The sequence below is a fragment of the Apostichopus japonicus genome, chromosome 9 (assembly GCF_037975245.1).
Source record: "Apostichopus japonicus isolate 1M-3 chromosome 9, ASM3797524v1, whole genome shotgun sequence".
NCBI lineage: Eukaryota > Metazoa > Echinodermata > Holothuroidea > Aspidochirotida > Stichopodidae > Apostichopus > Apostichopus japonicus.
This window is the reverse complement of record NC_092569.1, coordinates 30,531,673-30,555,609: the sequence shown is the minus strand read 5'-3', so window position 1 is coordinate 30,555,609 and position 23,937 is coordinate 30,531,673. Positions and strand designations below refer to the sequence as shown.

Here is a 23,937-nt window from a genome sequence, read left to right as displayed (position 1 = left end):
TGGAAAAGAACTGTTGGAATTCTAAAAAATCTAAGACATCACATCCTTTGAAATGAAGAAAGATACTGTATTTTGTAATACATGGAACACCTTTATTCACTGACCTTGAAGAAGACATATATTACTATCATGGGTGAATAAACTTATTGTTGAATGAACTGAACTTGAAGAAGACATATAACTATAATGGTTGAAGAAACTTATTGTTGACTGAACAGTATAATTTGATATAAGAAGTCTTAAATTCAGGTATTCTTGAAACAAGGGTATGAACTGAAATAAATTAATTAATGAAGCCATATGTTTCATTTATGTATGGTTCACGCACATTCCTTGGAAACTCATTTTGATCTGAAAACAACCTTCCCTAAAGTGACATTAACATTTGTGGCCTCAATTTTCTTAAGAATCCCACAAGATAAATTTTATGGAAAAAATGCCAATGGCTTTGTGATTCCTTGCCATGAGAACTAAAATCTCCCTTGTACATCATACACCAACTTTGCATTAATATTTTAACCTTTTAACTTAAGTTTAACCCCAAAAGTTTCAGTAATGTGGATCAAAAGCACATATACACCCTTCATTTCTGGAGTACCCATGTCTGAAAGTGTACTGGTTAAAATTAATATTTAACCAATGCAAGGGTGGATCAAAATGGGCTGCAATCAAGGGGTGTAAAGCTCCATACTATAGTTAAACAGGAAGCAAAGCAGGTTGTCAGCAATGTTCTTGTACCTAAATGCTTACTGCCTTCAGCCCAGTACTGCCCTTGCTGTCTTTTCTTGTTTAGGAAATGGAAATTTGCTGTGGTCAGACTCACTCCCTCTCTAGATCTATGTTAGGACCTATGTTTTCTGACCATAGCTAATCACTTATTTCCTTTGGAGTCGTTTAAACTCATCATTAATTAATTAATAATTATGTGGAACCATGTACAAAGTTGAATTTACAAAATTTACAGCAATCTCTTTTGCACTTGAACAATTGTCTTCCACAATCTAATGATATTGGCAAAACATTTTCCACAAAATGATTACTACATAACTAGCCATCTTTAAATTGTTGAATAGGAAAAGTCTCTTTTTTTGATGAACATGAATGGAACACTTTTAAACTTTTGTTCAAATGAATAATGGAATTAAAGGAGATATGAGGGCTGGCCAAAAAATGTCTTTGAAAATGTTCTTCATGATAATTAAAACAAAGATCCGCAAATTTTGATATATTGCTATGCTAATTTCTGTGTTTCTGTGCTGTGAAGCAAGCTATACAATGTTCATATGATTTAAAAACTGATAACATTCTTTAGGACCATTCCACATGACGTAAGACACAACTCAGAGCGAAATTTTACACTTGTTTTCAATATCATGTTCAGTACAAGTCTGTAGTTAATTTAGAAGCCTATAGTTCCTGAACTTTGAAAACCCAAAATAAATTCTGTCACCACTGCGAAACATTAATGCTTTCCCATTGCGAATTATATCGCCCTCAACATTTGTCACGTAAGTCACGCAGAGAACTGAAGAATTTAAACTTTTTGGAGAAAATCAATAAATCCTGTGAAGCATTGAGAGAAATCTGCTAAGGTGCCTATTATATCTGAAAAGGACACATTGAGGAATAACTTCAAGGTAAAATTTAATTGATATGCATTTTATACTGATATTCTTATGCAAATTAATCACGTAAGGCACACTGTTCAGTTTCCTTTCAGTTTCCAAATATACAAGGTAACACAGGCTAAGGGAATGTTTGCAAGTTCATTACATTGAGATGGGGGAGGGGGAAGGGTCTATTCTACATATGTAAAAATGTAAAAATAGTGGATAGAAAGAGCACAAGTATGTCAGTTGATTGTACACTAGCTCATCACACAGTAGTTGCTGGAAGAATTTTAATTGGTGGTGCAAATCAAGAGTAAGTTTCAAAATTACATTTGCAGTCACATTGTGCATGAAGCTCTGCCTTTCATGGGTGCCCTTAATAATGTTGTCATTTTGATTTAAGTGAATACAATTACAGAGTAAGTTCAAATCTAGATGTTGAGTTGTACATAAAAATTCCTATGGACTAGTTCTGCGAAATATCTTAACTTAAGTGGTACAGTAGCTAATAGTTCATTAATTAGCCGTAAAATCACGGCAACTGCCCATTTCAGCACGTTCATAACACAAATGTAACCTACATATACTCGTATCATCCACTTTTTTTTAACCAATTCCATGATAAATGCATGCTTCAAAAATGAATTTCTAGACACCTTGTAATTTGTGTCGAAGTTTGAAACAGTGGTATTATGGCTTTGGATATGTATCCCATTATGATACCTCGAGGAAAAAAGGCTCCGAGCCAGGTGATAAACTGTTTAAGGACTGGCAGCATTCTTCATGAAAGCTCTGAAAGACCGGATGGAGGAGGAAAGATTCTTCATTCTTGATTGTTTATATATGCAACTTTCAATGAAATCCCAAACATTTCGGCAGTGGTGCTGGTACTGCAAGTTGAATATGTAGTGTGCTTTATAGCAGATGTCGACTCCTTCAGAGAGTGTCTGCACGCTCACTGCGTGCCTCTCCAAGATAACAAACACTTGTGATGGTGTCAGCTTGAAGTCTGAGTAAAACCCAAGGATGAAAGGCTGAGATCTTCATTCACTGCTTATTCCCTGTAAGTATGAAGGCAAATGGGTGTGCTCCTGTGAAACCAATAGAAGCAATGAAAAGTAGCTTTTAGTATTCCATGTTCAAATTGATTTATTTCTGGTGTGTTCTATATTACAGCCAAAACCATTTACTTTATGCATATCAAAAATATGTTATTGAACTTGTAGTATGAATTAAAAATGGAAACGCTCCCTTTTGATATGTCTAACCAGTAGGATGATACCAACACACCACTGATTCATATGTAGAATTAGTTTGGAGGGACTTAACTGGCTTAAGATCATCTAAGTGAACAAGAAGATTGTCGTAGGGCATTAGTTGGCACCTCCTTCCCATTCGAAATATAAATGTAGATCACAATGGGTACATGCTAGTTTTGAACTCAGGGATTTTTCACAATCCAATGCCCAGCAATAGCAATACTACACTTAATACTACTGATACTAATACTACTACTACCACCAAAAACGACGACAAGAAGAACAAGAACAAAAAAAAGAAGAACAGCAACAATAACAATAATGATGAAAATACAGCTTTAAGGGTTTTACAGATCAGTGGAGCCTGTCACAATTCTCCAACAATCCTGGAGAGTAAGTTGCTGCAGTCTTTGTAATCCACACAGGGTTTTGCTCAGGTTCCTCACAAGTTCACATTTTCACCTGAGTGGAGTGAGGCCATCAAGATAGAGTACCCTAGCTGATTACAAGCAAAGTCAGCAGCTGATATGAATAATGCATTTAGACATACCCTTTTTAATTCATAAATGATGAAGCATGATCTGTTGCCGCTGATCGTCTTCCAGTTTTGGCCTTGCTCCTGGTCCCAAAAATAAGTGGTAACATGAGCAATGACAGGTTGTCCTTCTCCTCTGCAAGTGAAAACCAAAATGCCAAATTTAGCAAAGCATAAAAACCTCAAAATCAATGGTTGTTGTAATATAATAGTCTATCGGGAAGTAAATACCAAATTCAATAGTCATCAGGTTAGAAACCATAGGGTAGGTAAGTAGCTGGGAGACCCCCCTCCCATTCAAAGAAAGATAGTGATCCTGTATTCAATATTGGAAATATACAGAACATACTTAACATCATCAACCTGGTTGTTCCTGAGGCAATATGGTTAAAGGTCATTGTTTGACCTCTGCTGACTTAATTTATTGTCATTTGACCTAGTTTCTATATTATCTACAATAAACACTAAGAAATTACCGTAATATGCTGAAGCTACTGTAGCTTGCCACTGTAGCATAATAAAAACGATACACATTGTAAACATAAGCCCAAGATTTCAACCACGGATCACCATAGGCTTATTAAAAGGATAGAAAAGGTTATTGGAAGTTCGAACTCCACACTTAACCTTAACTAGCCTAGTAGGAGTATGACTCGCTTAAGTAATCTAGGCTAGGCATATAGTACGTACGTCGATATACAGGTATCCTTTTGTCACTGTGATAGGCTACACTACTGTATAGGCTCTATACGCTAACGTTAGTATTACTACTAGGCCTAGCATAGGAGTACAAAATGTTGATGAAAATTGTGTGAAAGAATCGTCCCAGTTTATTCCGATTACTTCAATCCCTTCACTGAAATGATTACCTTCCATAGACTGAACTATGTCGGGAACAAACAACCCCCAGCTCTTGAGTAGATCTTCCATTTCGACTTTTGAGGCTGTCAACTCGACGGAATATGTAACCCTTCGTCGTGCACGCGCGCTCAAGCACACTTTGCATTCAAAGTTGCCCAACGTTGGTAAACGTCGCCAAGGTAAAGCCGAATGCTTGCCCAGCGTATGGTATAAAGAACCGAAATTTCGCCCAACATACGATTACGATGACAGAAAAGACCAACATGTGGACAAATATGAGCAAGAAGTTTACCAACTCGATGGGTAAACAAACTAATCTGCGATTCGATCATTTTTATGTATAAATTGGGCACTATTTGACCAACACAGTTGAACGGGTACTTGCCCAACAATTTTTTTACCCAGTGTTTTAACAGTGTAGAAAGAAGATATTTTTTAGAAAACATCAACTAAAGAAAGGCTAAAAGAGTGGAAAAATTATAGCAAAGTCTCTAATACCCGCATATTTCATTGAGAGCATCCCATCCGCTCTTTCCTACAATCAGAGCATCTAAAATGTGACTAGAATATTTTCTAATATATCATGACTTTGTGTTAACTTATGGATGCCAAATACTACAACGAAAAGATAATGCAATATAAAAAACTGACTGTGGTTTATACCTTAATATATGGAACCAGTATTACTTCACACTGAACAAATGTTAACAATTAAGAGCAAGATAAACGGACTCGACGTATAATCCTGTCAATGCCAACAAGACTGTTAACACTAACATTGCTTTGAGATGACTCATAAACATGTTTATTGTTTTTTATTGTAGTATTTCTAATTAAAACGGCAGAGAAATTTCTGAAAGATTCACATTTAGGCGGGTCGTATCTTCACCCTCAAAGAACAAGATGTTATACGTTACCATTTAAGTAGACTTATGAGTATACTTTTGGGGACTTTACCGGACCATTTTCCATAATACTTAACCTTCACGTATCAGCCCACTAGAGCAAATTGATAACAACCTAAAAATGTTCCGACAAAGTATTCTTATTGAATATATTGTGAAATTAATATTGACGGATATTGCTAAAAATTGCTGGAAAAATATTTCTTTCAATATTTGCTTATCAATTCTATCAATACATATTTCAGAAAACTATGTAAAGATTCTCCCGTGATGCGTGCACTCTTCAAATCGAATTGAGGGGGCTCTTCCAATTATGACGACAGCCACTCAATTTGTAACCATTCGTGCTTCAAAAAGTCGGAGAATGTTCCGACAAATTTACTTTTACACTGGTCGTAGTACGGAACGCCATACGTGTAATGTCCAAAACAATAAAAGCATGTCCAAATAGGAGTATGTCCAAGTTTATATAGGTATGTCGAAATTTATATAAGTATGTCCAAAAATAAAATGAGCATTTCCAAAATAATATTAGAGTGTCGAAAAATTAGATGAACATGTCGAATGTAACTGCTAATATCATATTTGTAGAGAACATTTTGGCATTTGAATTCACGCCATTTGGTGCAAAATGTCCCAAAATAATATAAGCATGTCACATATAATAGGAGTATGTCCGAATTTATATCAACATATCAAAACTAATATATATATATATATATATATATATATATATATATATATATATATATATGAACGTTTATAACATTCCGACAAATTTAAAAGGTTGAATAAGTGATTACGATAATATTTTTTTGAATTTTGTTTAAATATTTATAGAAATACGTTGAATAAACTAATATCAATTATAAGCACGGAGTGATGGCTATGACATGTGTACCTTCCGGAAGCAAATAGAGGGGGCTCTTCAAATTAAACACGAAACGTACTCGTGTAGCCAAAATGTTTCATGGATTGTGTAGACACACTTCTCATTTAATTGCATCTCGTGTTTTTCTTTCGCTTTGTAAGTATAATTGTTGAATTGAAGTTTTAGTCAATATCAAATACGTTCCTGTTCAATCTTATATTCTGTTTAAGGGGTTAATTTCTGCCATAATTAAGTGTAACGGTGTATTGGGGTGGGGTGGGTTTAAATCGGATTTTTATATAACAGCCTTGTGTCATATAGCTCCTTTAGCATGCAATAACACAGATAATCACTAAGGTCAATAACAAAACGCCTCAGTTTCATGTATTAAAGAATCTGATGACACTTTATCGATACGTCAATATCTATTTCCTTGTGATGTCATCAGATCAAACAGTACAAAGGCAACCATGATACTTCATTTCATTTTGTTTTCCAGCAAAAGTGGTATTGAAAGTTATCCAAGAATTCTACCTCGTTTACATAAAGTTAAAGGGAAATTATTTGGTTCCGAACATTCAGTCCCGTAATACGCGGGACTCGCCATCATCAATTTAACACTAACGTAAGGAGTATCCGGAGATATAGTACACTTTAACATTGAATATCTTGAAAGCCGGAACGGCTATTGAAATATTAATATCACTCAAATTATTCTTTTTGCGTTGACTATTACGATACACACTATATGGAACGAGTGATAAAGAAGAATTCAATAGGCGCTACTGTATCTTGCTAAGTGATATCTTTAAGTGTTTTATGTCATCAATCAATAGCAAAATATTTATGCCCACACATACCAGCTATCAACTAACTCCAAGTTTGGTTACAGTCTGATTTAAGGTTGTGGAGTTATTGCAAATTAAAAATTTGGCACCTCCCAAAAAATTGGGTCCCGATAATATTTTGCGCCTAAAAGGTCACTAATATATTTGACTCAAAGTGGCTCAAAATATAGTTTCCCCAAAAAAATTGGACCCTCCAAAATGTGGGCCCAAGTGGTCCTACAAGTATTTGGGCCCATACAATGTGCCTCAACATGCTTTTGACGTGGAAAAAAATTTGGGCCACCCGGCCCAAAAACGGGCCCGGATTTGTTTGGGCCAAGATGGCCTAAATGTACGAGCTATTAACCAACAACTGTATTCTAGGTTTGGCTAAAATTCGACCTACGGTTGCGAAGTTATTGCAATGTAAAGAAATAGTGGGCCTAAATGGTCCCAAAAATATTGGGGCCCACAAACTCGGGCCAAAAGAATGCGTCCCGAAATGCATTTTATGTGGAAATGTAAATCTGGGCCTACATGGGCTAGTTATTAACCAACAACAACATCCCAAGTTATCTACAGTCAGAATCACGGTTTTGGAGTTATAGTAATGTAAAGATTTTTACGTTTGATCCAATCACCACATTAGTATTCATAAGGTCATTGCCAAGAAAGATGGATCACAACTTCATACTATAATACATCTACATAGAAAGTATGACAAATAACCATCACTCCGTTTGGAGATATCGCGGACCCACGCAAGTGTCACAGAAGCGCACACACCGACACCCGCACACCCGCAAAAAACATGGCTGAGTATCCTTTGCTACCAGCAAGTAACCAACTAGAGCAGCAACGCTGAGAAATGACAACATTTTTGAGCGGTTTATTCATTTGTTTGTGCAAAAAAGTAAGACAAAGCAGCACATCGGGTTTCATTTCCTTCCTCCATCTCCTGTTTTGCTTGGAAACACTGTCACGAACATATTGTATACAATATTTCGTTATACTAATTACTAGGGATTAACTTTGCCCCATTGCAAAAACAAAGAACCAACAGTATATGTACTTCGTAGTTTTAATTCATGCAATATTAGAACGCAAACCAAAAAAAAAAGTATTCCTCTGCTAAGTCTGCTAAAATGTTGTGGATATCACGTTTAAATTGCGCTGTCCTAAAATTGCCCCTATAAAATAATAGAACGACCTTCAACTTGTTTACAATCGACGTACCGCAGAGAAAATCGGCTCCAACAATACAGGTCATTCTCACATATTCCACATACAACCGTGAAAAAGTTCAAATTGCAAATCTGCCAAGTAGTCCTTGTACAGAGTATGCCATCGAAGTAGATAGAAAGCCTGCATAGAAACTAAATATTTGACATGATGAAGTCTCCCACGGGTGGAATTATTTCCCAAAATTACGGTAAAATTAAGTTGGAAGACATTTTGCTACTCACATAAAACGCAAGCTGGTCATGAATAGTAAATAGTTGTGAAACAAATTTCATGCTCACTGCATATGATCTGTGGCCAACATTACACACAGAAGGCCCGGTTTTGGGCCCATAGATGACGAAACAAACATTTCCTCCAAACAACTTTGGTTCACCATTATTCAAACATTATTTCCACAATATTTCAGCAGATTTGGACGACATTTCTAGGAGGATCAGAAAAGGATCTCTTTTGAACTCAAATGACCTAACAAATATGATTGCATATAAAGAAGATGAAGTCACTCGAACCTCTGACAAACGATCAGTCAAATCGAATGAAAAATGACGAAATGGCAGTCATTTAAAGAAGGTGGAAAAAAGTGACAGAATTTTCGCAGCATGCGCATCGCTGTAGATCATCTGAAATAATTCAGCTGAACTAGAATGTTTTTTTTAGAAAACTTTTACGTTTGGTTTGCTGCCGTGGGAACGAATAAGGTCCCACGTCTAGCCTTCTCCTCGACCACTCGTCTCTCCTCTGCATTCTTTACTAGTTTTAAAGCCCCTTGAGCCTTTCTTGTTACAAATTAAAATAATATTTTAATTGAAAGAGAGGTTTGTAATCTGATATCAGTGTACCTTTTTAAATGTCAAAACAAGCTCCTTAGATTCAATATCTTATATAAATGACAACGATTTTTTTATTGTTTACAGTCAGTATGGATGTAATTTTTACAGATAATAAACATTCAGTGAAAGCCCAACAAAACAGCTGACATGTTTATTCAATCAGATGTGAGGATACTCGATTCCGCAAACAGGGTGTGACGTAGGCATCATAAAACAAGGAAGTATTGTTCATATAGCATACCACTGACAAACTTCGAATGTTCCAAACTGTGTTAATAAGATATTTGTACATACATATTGATAGTGTAGAATAGATCATACCGTACATTTCACGGTATATAATATGTATTGTACTAGTTCATGCATGTTATAAAGTGTTGGTTAGTAGTATCACTTCACAAGGAAGTATTGTTCATATAGCATACCACTGACAAACTTCGACTGTTCCAAACTGTGTTAATTAGATACTTGTTCATACATATTGATAGTGTAGAATAGATCATAACGTACATTACACGGTATATAATATGTATCGTACTAGTTCATGCATGTTATAAAGTGTTGATTAGTAGTATCACTTCCTGTCCTCTCGATACTGCTTTAATTTTGCCTTTTAACCAAAAGCAAAGAAACTTAGCTAACATAATCACTCATAAAGGGTTCTTAAACATATGGATGATATCAACCAGAACAAAAAAAATCAGCATTCCTACTCTTTTTATCGGTTTGGTAGAATTGACATCACAACAACGCACAATTACAAAACCTTTGATCATAAACCACACTGAACGAAATAAAATTAAAACCTAGCACGACACTCGTTTTAAAAAGCAAATACATTAAGAGTTATTAAATTGCAATATCACTGCTGTCCTTGGAACTAGAGACAAGATAGTCAATTAGTATACAATATGTTTTATGCTACATTTATCGGAACAAGGACAATTCAACATTATGCAACTGAAGCTTACTGTATATTTAAGTGAAAGTTCAAGATGCAAATAGCTACAAATAATATTAAGTTAGATTGCGCATGACCACTAGCTTAATTAACACACAGGCCAATGTACAGCATTTCCTCCTATGAGCTGTACTTATAATCCAAAACATATTTCAAATAAAATGATGGCATTAATGGACATCCATACCACTACTGCGGTCATATCAGTAGGGAGTTGATCACCCCTAAAGAGGGACTCTGTGCCATTTGTCATCTTGCACTTCATCGAATATATTTTCGCGTGACATTTCTACAGACCCGAAATTATGGAAACGCTTTTCAAAGTTTGTTTGACTGTTTTGACGATTCGCAACTCGTTTGGAACAGAAAGGGTAAGTCTTTTTATTATTTAAATTTTTAATATTTTACCACTGTTTCGAAAATAATATAAGTTGTGTTGCTGAGCTAACTCTGTTTATATTAAATGATGTGACAAACTGAAGTAAAAACTTTTTCCATTAAATAGGAAAACATCGATAAAAATACCCGATGAAGTTCAGTTTTAAAGGCCTTTAATTTAAAATACTTAGAATTTTTAACCTTGCGAAAGAACAACAGTGTTTCGACATATAACAACACGTCTTTAATTGAACCACACATACTGGAAAAAACTAAATTAGATCAATTGGTTTTTCTATGCCTAAATAAAGTATTCTCTCATATTTGCTCACATGTAAAATACTAAGAAGAAAAGCTCATTCTTATATACATCTTAAACGAATTTTGTTACACACCAACTAATAAAAGTCAATCAAGTTGCGTGATATGGCCAGGAAAAAGTAATCTCTTTCAAACTATGAGTATATCGCTCTCTACATATCCTTTACAGCACATCAGTGCACAAGGTTACCCTCTAATAGCCAAGCCCACCTTTCTGAGGTACATATTAACACGTTACAAAACTCCTTCATTTCATCAATTATTGAATTTAATTAACAAGTAGATTAATCAAGTTTATAAATTCATGTTCCATAATTTTGGCTACAAGTACAATAACTAACACTTTGAAATTCAATCATTTCAGCGATAACTACAAGCTAAACTATAAAATCCAGTTATTTCTAGATTCATAAGTGAAAATGTATGTTCTTGTTAAATATCCAGACATGGGATTCCCTATCGATAGAGAGCGACAGTCGCTACTTTTTGTATGGTTATGTGTTTCTAATGTTTTTTGTTAATAATACAACGAATAACTTGATTCCCATCTGTTTAAAGGCAAATTTCTTTGTCAGCTCTGTTAGTTTGATATGATTTCCAAACAGGCTCGTTAGTGCTTGTATTCGTCGAAGTTATCATTATGAATCCATCAAAGCAACATCTGCGTTGACTAATCTAACAACAAAATATTTCTATGTCATAATCCAATCAGAAAGATGCTTCAATTTACTTCAAATACAAATAGTCAACAGTTGGGTAACTACTGTAAACAAAACTATAATGATAAGGTATATCCTTTAAATAAGATATATACTTCAAATGGTGGTAGGTCCGATTAAATTTCATCAAATTGGAAACAATGCTCAGTTTTAAACTTGAAAATATTTCTGCAAACTATCATCCAAATGCGAAATTTGCAGCTTTAAATTTTCTCAGGGAGCACTTAAATGTTTACTTCCTTCACATGCTCATCGATATCACTTTAAAATATATCATTATTTATGTAGCAATGTTGGAAAAACAGTCTGCAACAAGGCATTAAGATATTTTGAAATGCATTTGGAAAAAAACGTAAACATAAAGATCACTAATTTGGACATGTACATTTTCAAGGAAACAAGGTTTAACAACATTAATTTAAGTTACAACTAACAAGTAATTATAATAACGATACTCGGCTTAGTTAATTTGATAACAAAAATTGTTTTAACCGCAATTTTTATAGATCATGGATATAAGAGCAGAAGAAATGTATGACATTTTCATTTATTTTATTTAAAATGATAAAGTTGTAAAGAACGTCTCCTATTGCATGCCTTTCTAAGTGACAGTTCAATACGATTGATATCATAAGTAGAGATCAAAGTTATTTCCTCTATGAAAATGTCAAAACGAGAAGTATAGTAACACTTAACTAGAGGTAACTCCTCTATACTCAGACTTAATGTCCTATAACTATACCAAGATAAGGGGAAACTTGAAAGAAAGTAAATGAGATTTTAGTAGTGAATGGAGTTAGTTGAGATATTTTGATATATCCTTACCTAAAAATAAAAAGTACAAAAAATGTGCACATCCCATAATATGCTAATATTTCTATCAAGTAATTAATGCAAGAAACAACAAAATAAATTTATGTTTCACTCACTTTCATGAACATTGCACTTTTTGAAATTTCTGTTTTAATTCTCGTGAGTTAGAATGAAACACCTATAAAGTATTGTTTGTCGAATGTGTGAGACTTTTTTAACTGTTTAAAAATGATACTGTTTTTTTACGTACATGATCTTTGAAATGTATAAACTAGAAGATTTAAAAGATTGAAAGTCGCTTTCCAATGCCATAGACGTTACTTATACGTATAAGTTGTTTTATAAGATCTTATAAATTGCCATTTTGGTAACATCTGAATTACCTCTTCGAGTGATTCGAATAATGTAAAATAATCATTAGTTTTGTAATTGTGACCGATGTGAAGTCTGAGGGAAAATAATAGTTATTTTCAGAAAATAATACTCAAAATAAAATCGTAGTAAGATGTTTCTTTAGTCTTTGAGTCCAGACAACTAGTCACACAAAGAATTGTTCCAAAATACTTAAATGCTTCATCAAATAAATCAATTTCACTGAAGAATTGTATGTTCTCATGCATTAAATCAGTTTGTTACATTGTAGTTTTTAATATAAGCTATATTCTGGAAGAAAAGCAAAAGGCAAATCCTCTATTTTATCCTATCATTAATATATAAATAAAAATAAAAGTCATATAACTAGCGGAATAACTTAGTGCAGATGCAGAGAACACTTTAAAAACACTTTAAAAATAACCTGATGCTCATTCTGGTTGCTTGCCTTTAAATAATTATGCTTTTCAATTTTCATTACAATGGTTAGTTGATTAGGAATACCTTAATGCATGTTTTATTGTTTTGTTTTTAGTTTTTTGGTATTTTATTACTTCAAATTCGGATAAATCTATAGAAGCAAAAAAAAACAAAAAAAAAAACCACAGAGTATAAATAAAAATATTTTCAACAATACGTATATTAAATTTTTATTGAAAATCTTACTTTTGACATGATCCACTTCACCAACATTTTAATGACAATCCAATGTGATGATTTTGTCTATATCTCGATTATTACAGGTTAGGTCATTGCGTAAAGAAATTAAATATTTTATGTGTGTATATATATATATATATATATAATTATATATATATGTATATATATATATATATATATATATTTATATATATATATATATATATATATATATATATATATTGATAAATATATATATATATATATGTATGTATATATATATATATATATATATAGATAAATATATATATATATATATATATCTATATATATATATATATACATATATATATATATATATATATATATATATATATATATATATATATATATATATATATATATATATATATATATATATATAAATACAATTGTGAAAAAAAATGTATTAGATGATACGTAAAATCTCGAAATACTTCAAAGAAAGACAGTTTTTCTCTAATTTATTTGTAAATTATCTAATCACAAGTACCGTAATTTACATTGATTTTTACATAAGATACTTCATAAAGTCGTGACGATCATGTAAAGTTCCTTGTATTTGACAAACTAGGTAACGTTTAATAGTCTCAATTTGAATACCGGAATTAAATATAAAACATTCGCGAAGATATTCTCATGAATGGCCAGATTTCCTATAATGGGACCACTGAAAATGTAATCTAACTATAGCATGTATGTGGTGGGAGTAGTCACCGATCCCCACCCACACTCTCCCTATTCACTGTTCTCCATCCCTCCCTCCCTCCCACCGACTTGCACCTTCCTTTCATGATACCATGTGGCTGGTCGATGTAGTACAAAACTCAACGTTTCGTTTGTCGTTTTAAAATAACAGATAACATAATTCAGTATAGAAAAGGAAACTCTCCCTATATTTAAGAAAACACATACATGATAAACGTTTACAAGTTAAACAATATCAAATCTATTACACTGTATTTAAATGTCTCTTTTCTAACACGTTGCAAAAACTAGAAAGCATTGTCATAACTCTACTCCATGTATGGTTATAATTCGCTTGAAAAACTTTCGGTTTACTGATATGTTTAATGATATCTAATTAAATTCCTCCATTTGATATTTTGTGGCTATCGTTCGAACGAGCAATGTATACAAGAAAAATACGACTTGTGTCACTCAACTTACGGTGACAATAAACTACAATGGTTTATACAAATAGAACAGTAACGTCTCATAAAGTGTAAGTCATTGCTTCCTTAAAGCATTGTCGACGATACAAAACTTTGGCTACATCCCAAAACAATCGCCTTTGACCGCGTTATTATCTTTGTAGAAATGATACCATGTTGTGTATTTTACCTTGTTGGCAACAGCAAATTACATTGTGTAATTATTTCGATTCTATTGATTTTATTTTCATGATTTAAGGTAAAGGTGGTTTGATATCCTTGTATCAAAGGATCATATTCTTCTGTAAACCGTAGAACGTTTTATGGCTATATTGACAAGATGACCAGTGTGCAGACAAAAAATCAGGAATTTGATAAAGACGAATAAATCAGAGAATTGTTAACATTTCAGGAAAGAACTAAAGCGTGTTGTCTTGTTTATACAGAGATTTGGAAATTCTATACAATATGTTTTTTCTTGACATCGTAATGTCATGAAATTTGAACTGCCATATACTCGTCTGTTCAAACATGTCAGTATTCAGAATATACCAAACAAGATAAAAAATGTAATTGTTTAAGGTGTTATCGACCATTCTTACTGTAACAAATTTAAAGCCGACTACCTGTAAAATTCCTACTACTTATGGTTCTATGGATTTATAATCATTGAAGGACTTGTCTGAAAGAAATAAAAAACACATTTTAAATTTCTTTTGAAAGTTCCCCCTTTCCTTTTGCACTTTTTCTGGTGAAATTCTATATTTCTTGCAATTGTCATCATTGTCATGTTATAGAAAATAAAGTTTTTAAGTTAATCATCTATTTCCCTCTATATCATGTAGCTTTCTAGAATTAACGTTTAACAAAGATATCTTAAATTCTCTATTTCATAGCGGACTGGTGTATTGTATTATAGGTTTACTTTTAATGCTGTGGATTTTTAAAGAATGCTGTGGATTTTTAAAGAAACAAAACCATTAAGACAAAAATTCTCTTCAACTTATTGGTTGCTATGTTCTCAATTCGTCACACCTTATAGCTTAAAATTAAATACTGATCCTTACAATCCCGTCATTTATTAATTACGCTTCATGCTTCTAATTAGTAAGATATAAAAGTCTACTTACCTTACAAGTTAATGGAACCTTTCACTTAGAGTTCATTTTGTTCATGTTTGCCTTTGTTCTTTCACGTTAGCTTACATATCATGTGTCAGAGTAGCTGTAAAACGGGGACAATTTCAATAATCCAAGTCTTCTCGGAAGAAAGCTGTAATACAAAGGTTAACTTTCTAAGTGTTTATTGATATTTGCAATATCGGCGGCATATCAGTATCGGTAAAAGTTAGCCTCATTGAAGATAACGGCCAACTAACATTTAACTTTTTTCCCCACAAAAAGCCAGTTTCGATTAATAGCAAGTGGCCAATATGCCGAACAGCTTGTCAAACAAGCATGACGCAAGTTCTGAAAATATTAACCGATCTAAACGGACCAGTCATGGACATTTACCGTTAAAAACTCATCAGTCTTTGTCGCGCATTAAAGAAAATGTCACCAGTCTGGCTGATGTATTATACAATTTTATATTCAGGATAGTAACTTAACGTATGTGAATATATGTTTATACCTACAATAGTAGCCTATCAGTCCTCCGCTGAGAATAAATGTTTTAACACGTGGAAACCCCTCTTCTAAATCATTCCAAAAATTGTGTAAATTGCAGAAGCTGCAAAGAGTATAATGGATGCCGTTTGTGAAAACATCATTGACTGATGAAAAGATTGTATTTTGAGAATCAAGTTTGCGTATCACATTTTGTTGCCGATTGGTTTACGAAATATTTCAAACACGAAGCACTTGCTAATTTTGGCTAGACTTAGTTGTTAGTATAGCCGGCTGATGGAAGTAAATAGGTGTCTACAGAAATTAGACAATGTGTAAAAGTAAGCTGGCCTGATGATTCGATCCTAGCAGGATCTTCTTCAAAGGCTAAATGTATGTATGTATTTTAGATCCTCCTGCAAGCAGAAACTCGCGAAGAAGCCTCATTGGCTTATCAAAGCCGCAAGCTGACCGAAGTCAGTCTCTTACATTCATATTTAACGTCCATGATTATGAATTGTCAATTGTCAACAACTCTGTAACTGGACGACATACATTAATCTTGGAGTGACTCAAACTCGGGACCTTATGATTGGAAGGTACCGGCGTTAACCACTGAGCTAACACTCCTAAATGACAAGTAACAGTAACAGAAGCGACAAAAACACACACGAAATTAGACAATCAAAGAATATGTTTTCGTTTTCGTTCTGATAAACGCATGAACTTACCTTATAAGTAAAATGACCCCTTTCAAATCTCAGAGTTTCGTTGTGAACGGTAAGTATCAAGACACGGTAATCTTATAATAGCTAGGACGATTTAAATGATCCCTAAGTGTTAATAAGGACTGATAAATACAAATGCGTTACAACATTTGTCTGTAATCTTCTTACGTCAAAATATGACTTGAACAAAGAACATCTGTCTGCAACAAAGCTCTAAGGAAGCAGTCAGCTATTGCCTTTGTTCTTTACGTGAACTTACGTATCATGTACCAGGATAGCTGTTACACCGGAAAAATGCCATTAATCTAAAGTTTCCTGGAAGAAAGTTGTATCCTGTAAGTGATCATTGACCTGTAAATCAGCTATGGAATGTAGACAAAGATAAAACATCAATACAAGTGGTGATCCGGAGAATTTACCAAAGTTTATATCGACTTAACTTGTTTTAACCTCACATGTTTTGAACCAGTTTGCGAATTGTTCTTTCTTTCCCTCGAACTGTTTTTATAAAACATTAGCTTCAGATTTAATCTGATCCTGCTTAGTGTTGACTGCATCAATCTGTATGTCTTGTAATGTATTCATTAAAAGTATTTTATTACACAGGGAATCTTCGGTGCCGACAGAAGATCTTCAGGTAGGTGTAGTTGTTATGTTATATGATTGACCTTATGATAAGAAGTAACCTCAGTAAGCTATATCACATATGTATTATAAATGTTAACACCTCAGTTGACCAATTTGAATGGCTGGAAATGTTGGTTCTTTAGTGGTCGCTCTAAACGTTTTTTTTTTCCATCATGTCACCATTTCCGAACATCTATTATGAAATTGATTTCCTCTGAGTCGTATATTTTCGATCTTTTCATGTCCAACGTGCTACATCGATATTTTTTCATGTACGTTAAATGGAATTTGACTGTTTTCATTAGTCTTTAACTACTGATAACTACGAAAACATTTGATTCAAATGGTCTTTGAATTTTATGTTAACGTAATTGTTTCAAAACAGTTACATCTGAGAATCCAACCAAGATTACCTCATTAAATTTAATATTAGTCGCGATATCTTCCTCTATACGGTAGTTGAGTAATAATTGGCATAAAGGCTAATCTATTATCTAAACTCTCATAGTATCAAAGCCATGTTTATTACAATTGGCTCAGAATGTTATTTCCGTTAACTGAAATGATTTTTCAATCAAGATAAAATGATTATTTGTTTTACCTTTCATCCAGGTTTTACATACTTTGTTTTTCAACAACCTGAGTATCCGAGAGATTGCAGAGAAGTATCGAATGCATGTTCCTCTACTCACAATACATCTGGAGTGTACCTTATTAAACCAGATGGCTACCCGGAACCGTTTGAGGCTTACTGTTATAATGATCTCGATACTGGTGGATGGACGGTAGGCCATAGTTGATAACTTGATGTCCCCTGTTCAACTTTAACCAGTTTTGAACAAATTTACTTCAATTTTGCACACAGCAATACATAGTGATGTAAAAAAAAACTTTTTTCAACTTGAATCTTTTTATCGAAGCAAAATTTGAATCAATTATTTGTATACATTTTGAAATTAAGTCCAGTGTAGTTCATCTTCCAAGAAAAACTGTAAACCTTTCGCCTACACTACAAATTGAAGTTATATATATAATTTCTATTTTCTGTTAGAAATGTTAGCAACAAATCACATTGCGGTAGGGAACGAATAATTAATATTTAATAACGTCCTAGTTAACGCTTAACTTCTTTGGTATTCGTCGTAGGTATTACAGCGCCGAAGATCAGATTCCGTCAATTTCAATAGAAGTTGGAAAGATTTCAGAAATGGCTTTGGCTTTCTAGGGAGTGAGTTTTGGATTGGAAATGAGAAAATTGCCTTCTTAACAAATCAAAAGCGGTACCAACTGCGAATGGATTTTGAGAACGTTGCTGGAGATACTTACTATGTAACATACGACGAGTTTCGTATCTCAGATGAATGGGGGGATTATCATATATCTAGTTTAGGTACATTCGAAATATCAGATGGTAAGTGTCTTTTACATTCTTATTAAACATAAAGCCAAAATAACTCGTATTTGTTTATTAAATGTCGAAAGTAAACGTGCATAAACTGAAAGGTTTATTCTGAGATCGAATTGATCTTTTGGAAGTAAAATTGACATGGCAAACTTGTTCTTAGCTTGAATAAACTGCTACAATACATATAGTACGAGTATACATAGAGTATACCAGCAAGTACAACGGTGCTAAAATACATATAGAAGCGGTTCCAACATGATATGATATATATGATATGTTGAAATATTAATATTGCATTATTATCTATACTAGATTTCGAAATGGCCTCCATTAGCTGAATTGTGATTACGCACTTACTACATTAATGCTCCGTACTCAACACTAACCTTGGTTCTGAACAAGGAACCGTATCTAACATGTGTACAACAGAATGTTCACACATTAACAGGTCCGTCCCCCAGTTTGATCAAAACAACCAACGATGTAATTAATAATCATTGTTGTCAAAAAGTAGTATAGTAACTCCTCGGAAAATCGGAAACAGGAGTAAGTTATGACTATATGGTTTTAGACCAGTTGTGCAACAAATTATGGAGTATTATCTCGTAATGTTGAATAAATATTAACATAAAGTTGAATAAGGAACAGCCACTACCTGATTTAAATTGTTCTGTATATATTCGAACTGTTTCCGATTGTGTGTTTTTCCTTTAACCTTCAGATAAGAGTAACATGAGAGGGCAGAATGACAAACCTGTTCTTTCTCACGTCATATTCTTCGTTTCTCTATCAGGTTCATATTATTTACATTTTATTATTTCCTGTACTCTAGGATTAATCCCCGAATGGTGTCCAGCTAATGAGATATTTAGCAATGAGACCTGTGAGAGGAATTGTGATGACCCTGACTCTTGCATCTCGGCTACATCTCACCCAGAAACAGAGCAATGTGTTTGTGTCGGTGATTATCTAATACAGCAAGAGCGATGTATCCCTTTGAACCAATGCAACTGCTTCGTTGCTGAAAAAGGAGGTGTATTAAGGGTCAGTACGGCTTTTTCGGGGCATTTTAAATGCTTTCCTCTTCATTTATTGTTTGATAGCTACCTTTTTATGGCGAATCCGGAAAGCCCGCGTCATCCGAGTTGGCTTCAACGACCGCATTTAAATTTCTTAAAGGTTCATATCCTAGTTTGTATTGACCACATAATGTTGAAACCCTGTACATTTCACTGTGACAACCGCAAATTGATTAAAGATTTATTAGTATTTTCGCTAAATATCTTAAATTAGGACGACGAGTTTTACATCAATTCAAGATGTACACTGAGATCAACTTGTAGGAACAACCAGATTATAGAGGCGAGTTACCAGTGTAGTGATCACGCAACCTGTGATACGAGGAACGGTGTACGTAAATGTTACTGCAATCAAAACTACCAAGGGGACGGAGTGACGTGCACCCACAACTGCTTCGTTGCTGCCAAAGGAAGTGTATTAAGGGTAAGTACATTTCTTTCAGGACATTTGAAATACTTTGCTCTTCACGCATTGTCCATATGATTTGAATCAAACCTTTATATAGTTAAATTGTCGATTATCGCTATACATTTACAGTATACCGGTGGCGTGTGTATCGAGGTTTAGGCAGGGACCATGGATCCCAATTCCGTCGCCGGTGCAGGCAAACCTGTCAGTCGATTGATGTATTACATTAAGAAGGGATTGATAATACTACTCATACGGATGTGTATTCCCTCATAAATGTTACAGAAAAGGTAATGATTTACTTTTGAACCCAAAGTCTTGCGATTAGAAAGAATTGTAGCTTAAGTGAGCGGTGTCCGTAAATGTTACTGCGATCCAAACTACGAAGGTGACGGAGTCACGTGCACTCACAACTGCTTCGTTACTGCCAAAGGAAGTGTAGTAGGGGTCAGTACGATTCTTTATGGTATTTTAAATGCTTTGCCTGCATTCATTTATACCTAGCGAAAATACAAAGCATGGCAACGCAATTATGATACACCCAGAACGATTAACGTTACCTAATATATTTAAAACGCTCAACGCTCACCGTGTATTAGTGTTTATCCAGTGTGTCATCAAAAGTCGCTAAAAATGTAACAAATAACATATATTTTACTATCTTTGGAATATGACGTCATACATTTATGTTTCCAGGAAGGTGAATCATACATTAATTCTGACTGTTCATTACGAAAATCTTGCAACAGTAACTTACTCACAAGTGAGAGGTACAGTTGCAGTGCAGACGCAACCTGTGAGGAGCGGAATGATATCCGTAGATGTTACTGTAACGAATGGTTTGGAGGTGATGGTGTTACATGTACCCGCAGTGGACCGAGAGATTGTTATGATCTTTACACAGCGGGTAGAAGAAATGACGGAAAATATACCATTTATCCCTCTGGAAGCTCCGGGTTTGAAGTTTATTGTGACATGTCTAGTGGGGGATGGACAGTAAGTTTTAGCCATTGACAAGCAATATCTTTCCCATGTTAAACTTGTGTTTTCTTATATGACAGGACTTCGTTCACTAACATTTGAAGTAAATCATTCAACTATTTAATTAAATTGATCCATCTTCCTTTCAGTTTAAAATAAATCGGATTATTGACCTTCACCAATGAATTTCTCTTACTTATTTGTAGTTCAATGAGATATTCCATACGTACGTACTTGCCATCTAAAACTAATTGATTCTCTTTGTAGATTTTGCAACGACGTACAAGTAGTTCCGTCAGCTTTTATCAAAACTGGTATGAGTACAAAAATGGGTTTGGAAGTCTCACAGGAAATCATTGGATTGGCAACGATAAAATATACAAATTGACAAACCAACAAGCCTACCAACTTCGAATAGAAAAGACAAACAGGGAAGGATCAACATACTACAGCCGTTATTCATCATTTATAATCAGTAGCGAGGGAGACAGATACCGACTGTCATTGAGTGGCTACAGTGGAAATGCTGGTATGTATTGTGCTAAATGTCAATCATACGCATGCTTGTAGTTATTACGTAATATCATTCTAGCATAACTACCTGTAGTCGTAATCACACTCTTGGATTTGTACTCGTACATATACTAAGGTCATGTTATACATCTAGTGTATATACTAATGTCAAACTGTATTAGATGTCGAGCTTAGAGTCCCGTGCGCATTGCTCATTAAACAATTGCCTTGCATTTTAGCACGTGTTGGTAAAATGATATATCGTTGTAACATCATACATAATATATCATATCAACCACTTTTATATAGTTAGTAGCGTCTGCTTGCTCGCAAATGTCGAGCATAAAACATTAAGGAATTATAACCAGTCTGGAAACCTAAGAACTGCTGCAGCATTTCAGCTTACTTTGTGATTGAAATATGTTATTAAAGAGTGAATTAAATTAATTTCTTAAAGAACGACTTTATCGTTTCCAAACAAAAGAAAATTAAGTTTCATTTGACCATGCAATATTTGTTCATTGCATTGATTGAGAGGCCAATTATATTACAATAATAACAACAAAAGTATCAAATAATTCGGACATATTTTTAAGAGATCAGTCGAGACGATGTGTATGTGTTACATTCTTAAAGAGCATTATTTGCCGCATTTCTTATCGTTAGAAATGTTTAATCATATGGTAAACTATTAGTTTGTTGATATCAAATTAAAGTAATCAGTCAGTATGAAATATAAGACGTTATCACGAGAGAAGATGATGACATGAATGATACAATCAAACACTTTATTACCCTCCCTCTTTTTTGAGCACCTATCATATATTGAACAGTCAAAACTATATATTTTACAAAATGCCGAAAGTGAATACTTCCAAAAATGTCCCGATTACATTTCTGCTAACCTGTCAATCACTACTATATTATTAATTAATATTTTTCAAAGGAAACGAATAATAATAATATACATACAATACTGACATTCAGAAAAATATTGTCGTAATTAACTATGTTCTCAAATGAGGTCCCAGACGAATTAACAGAATTGGAATCGCTCCAATAAAAATTCGCAAACTTGACTCCTTTGTTCAATTTTGTAACATTCCTTACGATAATTTAGAACTCGTATAATGAAACCACAAAAAAATATAACGTAAGCCCAACTTAAACGAACAAAATAACAAACGCAATTATAAACGACAACTCTAGCAAACGAACCTAACATGACTTAGTAATGTTCAGTATATATAAAAGGAAAAAAAAAACTTATTTTACAAGAAAATACCTTCATTCAGTATTTGCTAATTTCATTCCAGGTTATAACGCTATGGGAGCAAATTCAGGATTTCGATTTAGTACGCGAGATCAAGACAATGATGGATCGAGTACCTTCGACTGCGCAGAAAAACACCGAGGTGGCTGGTGGTATCCAAGCGATGGAAGTACGGGCTCAACCAGCCACTGTTCCACATTCACCAACCGCGTAGCTACAGGTGGATACGAGTACTCTGACTGTGTCTGCTATAATTATTGTTATGACTGTCCTTCTAGCCGTTCACATCATAAATGCTCTAATTGTGATGGCTGTAGTGTTTATAACAATTGTCATTGTTATTATTATGATTGCTATTACGATGATAATGTATGCTGCCGAAACAAAAACCCGGTCTACGAGACAAATTTCTATTCCTGTGGCTACTCCAATCTCAACGGTGACTACTCGTCCAATGATTACCGCGGTATCTTCTGGACGAATCTTCACGGTTCTCATTGCGGTATAACATCAACAACAATGAAAATACGGCCAAGTCAATGATCAAAGTAGTGGATTTGAAGTCTTCAAGGTTACAACGACAGGAAACGGTTGGCGATATAATAACATATATTAAACAAGGAAGTACATATCGAAGCTAGTACAAGTTTGCATATTTAAAAGATGGAAGTGAAGGAAAGAGACACTAATTAGCCTTCCAATGCAATACTATGTTATGGGTCAAACTATCAAACGACGGTAAAACAATTTAAGAGGGGTACAACAATCACGGGATAATTTGCCCAGAGTTTTCAAAAATGGTATTGAATTCGATTTTTCTTAAATGTTATTAGTAATGATGTCACTGAGAATACTAAGAAGTGATGCAAATAAAATATATTAAAAAAATACATCAGTATACTGACCAGTAATATTCCTTCTCAAAAGTTGCGATTATATTAAATAAAAACAAGTGTCAATGCTATGACATCGCCCT

The 23,937-nt window shown here is 34.0% G+C and overlaps 1 protein-coding gene and 1 long non-coding RNA gene across 2 annotated transcripts in view; one reads left to right on the top strand and one right to left on the bottom strand.

The window, feature by feature from the left end:
• The window catches only part of LOC139973423 (uncharacterized), a 54,920-nt gene extending 38,058 nt beyond the window's left edge, over positions 1-16,862 (bottom strand). Inside the window, exons 1-2 of the long non-coding RNA XR_011795209.1 lie at positions 16,678-16,862; positions 15,470-15,611 (exon numbers count right to left, since the gene is read on the bottom strand). This is a non-coding gene — a long non-coding RNA (uncharacterized lncRNA). The remainder of the gene's footprint in view (positions 1-15,469; positions 15,612-16,677) is intronic.
• A 1,557-nt stretch (positions 16,863-18,419) lies between these two features.
• LOC139973408 (uncharacterized) lies at positions 18,420-23,729 on the top strand. The gene is made up of 6 exons (XM_071980070.1): positions 18,420-18,712; positions 19,539-19,750; positions 20,000-20,209; positions 20,891-21,190; positions 21,443-21,704; positions 23,005-23,729. The coding sequence occupies exons 1-6, from the start codon at positions 18,595-18,597 to the stop codon at positions 23,502-23,504; spliced, it is 1,602 nt and encodes a 533-aa protein (XP_071836171.1). The 5' UTR covers positions 18,420-18,594; the 3' UTR covers positions 23,505-23,729.
• The last annotated feature ends 208 nt before the right edge of the window (positions 23,730-23,937 follow it).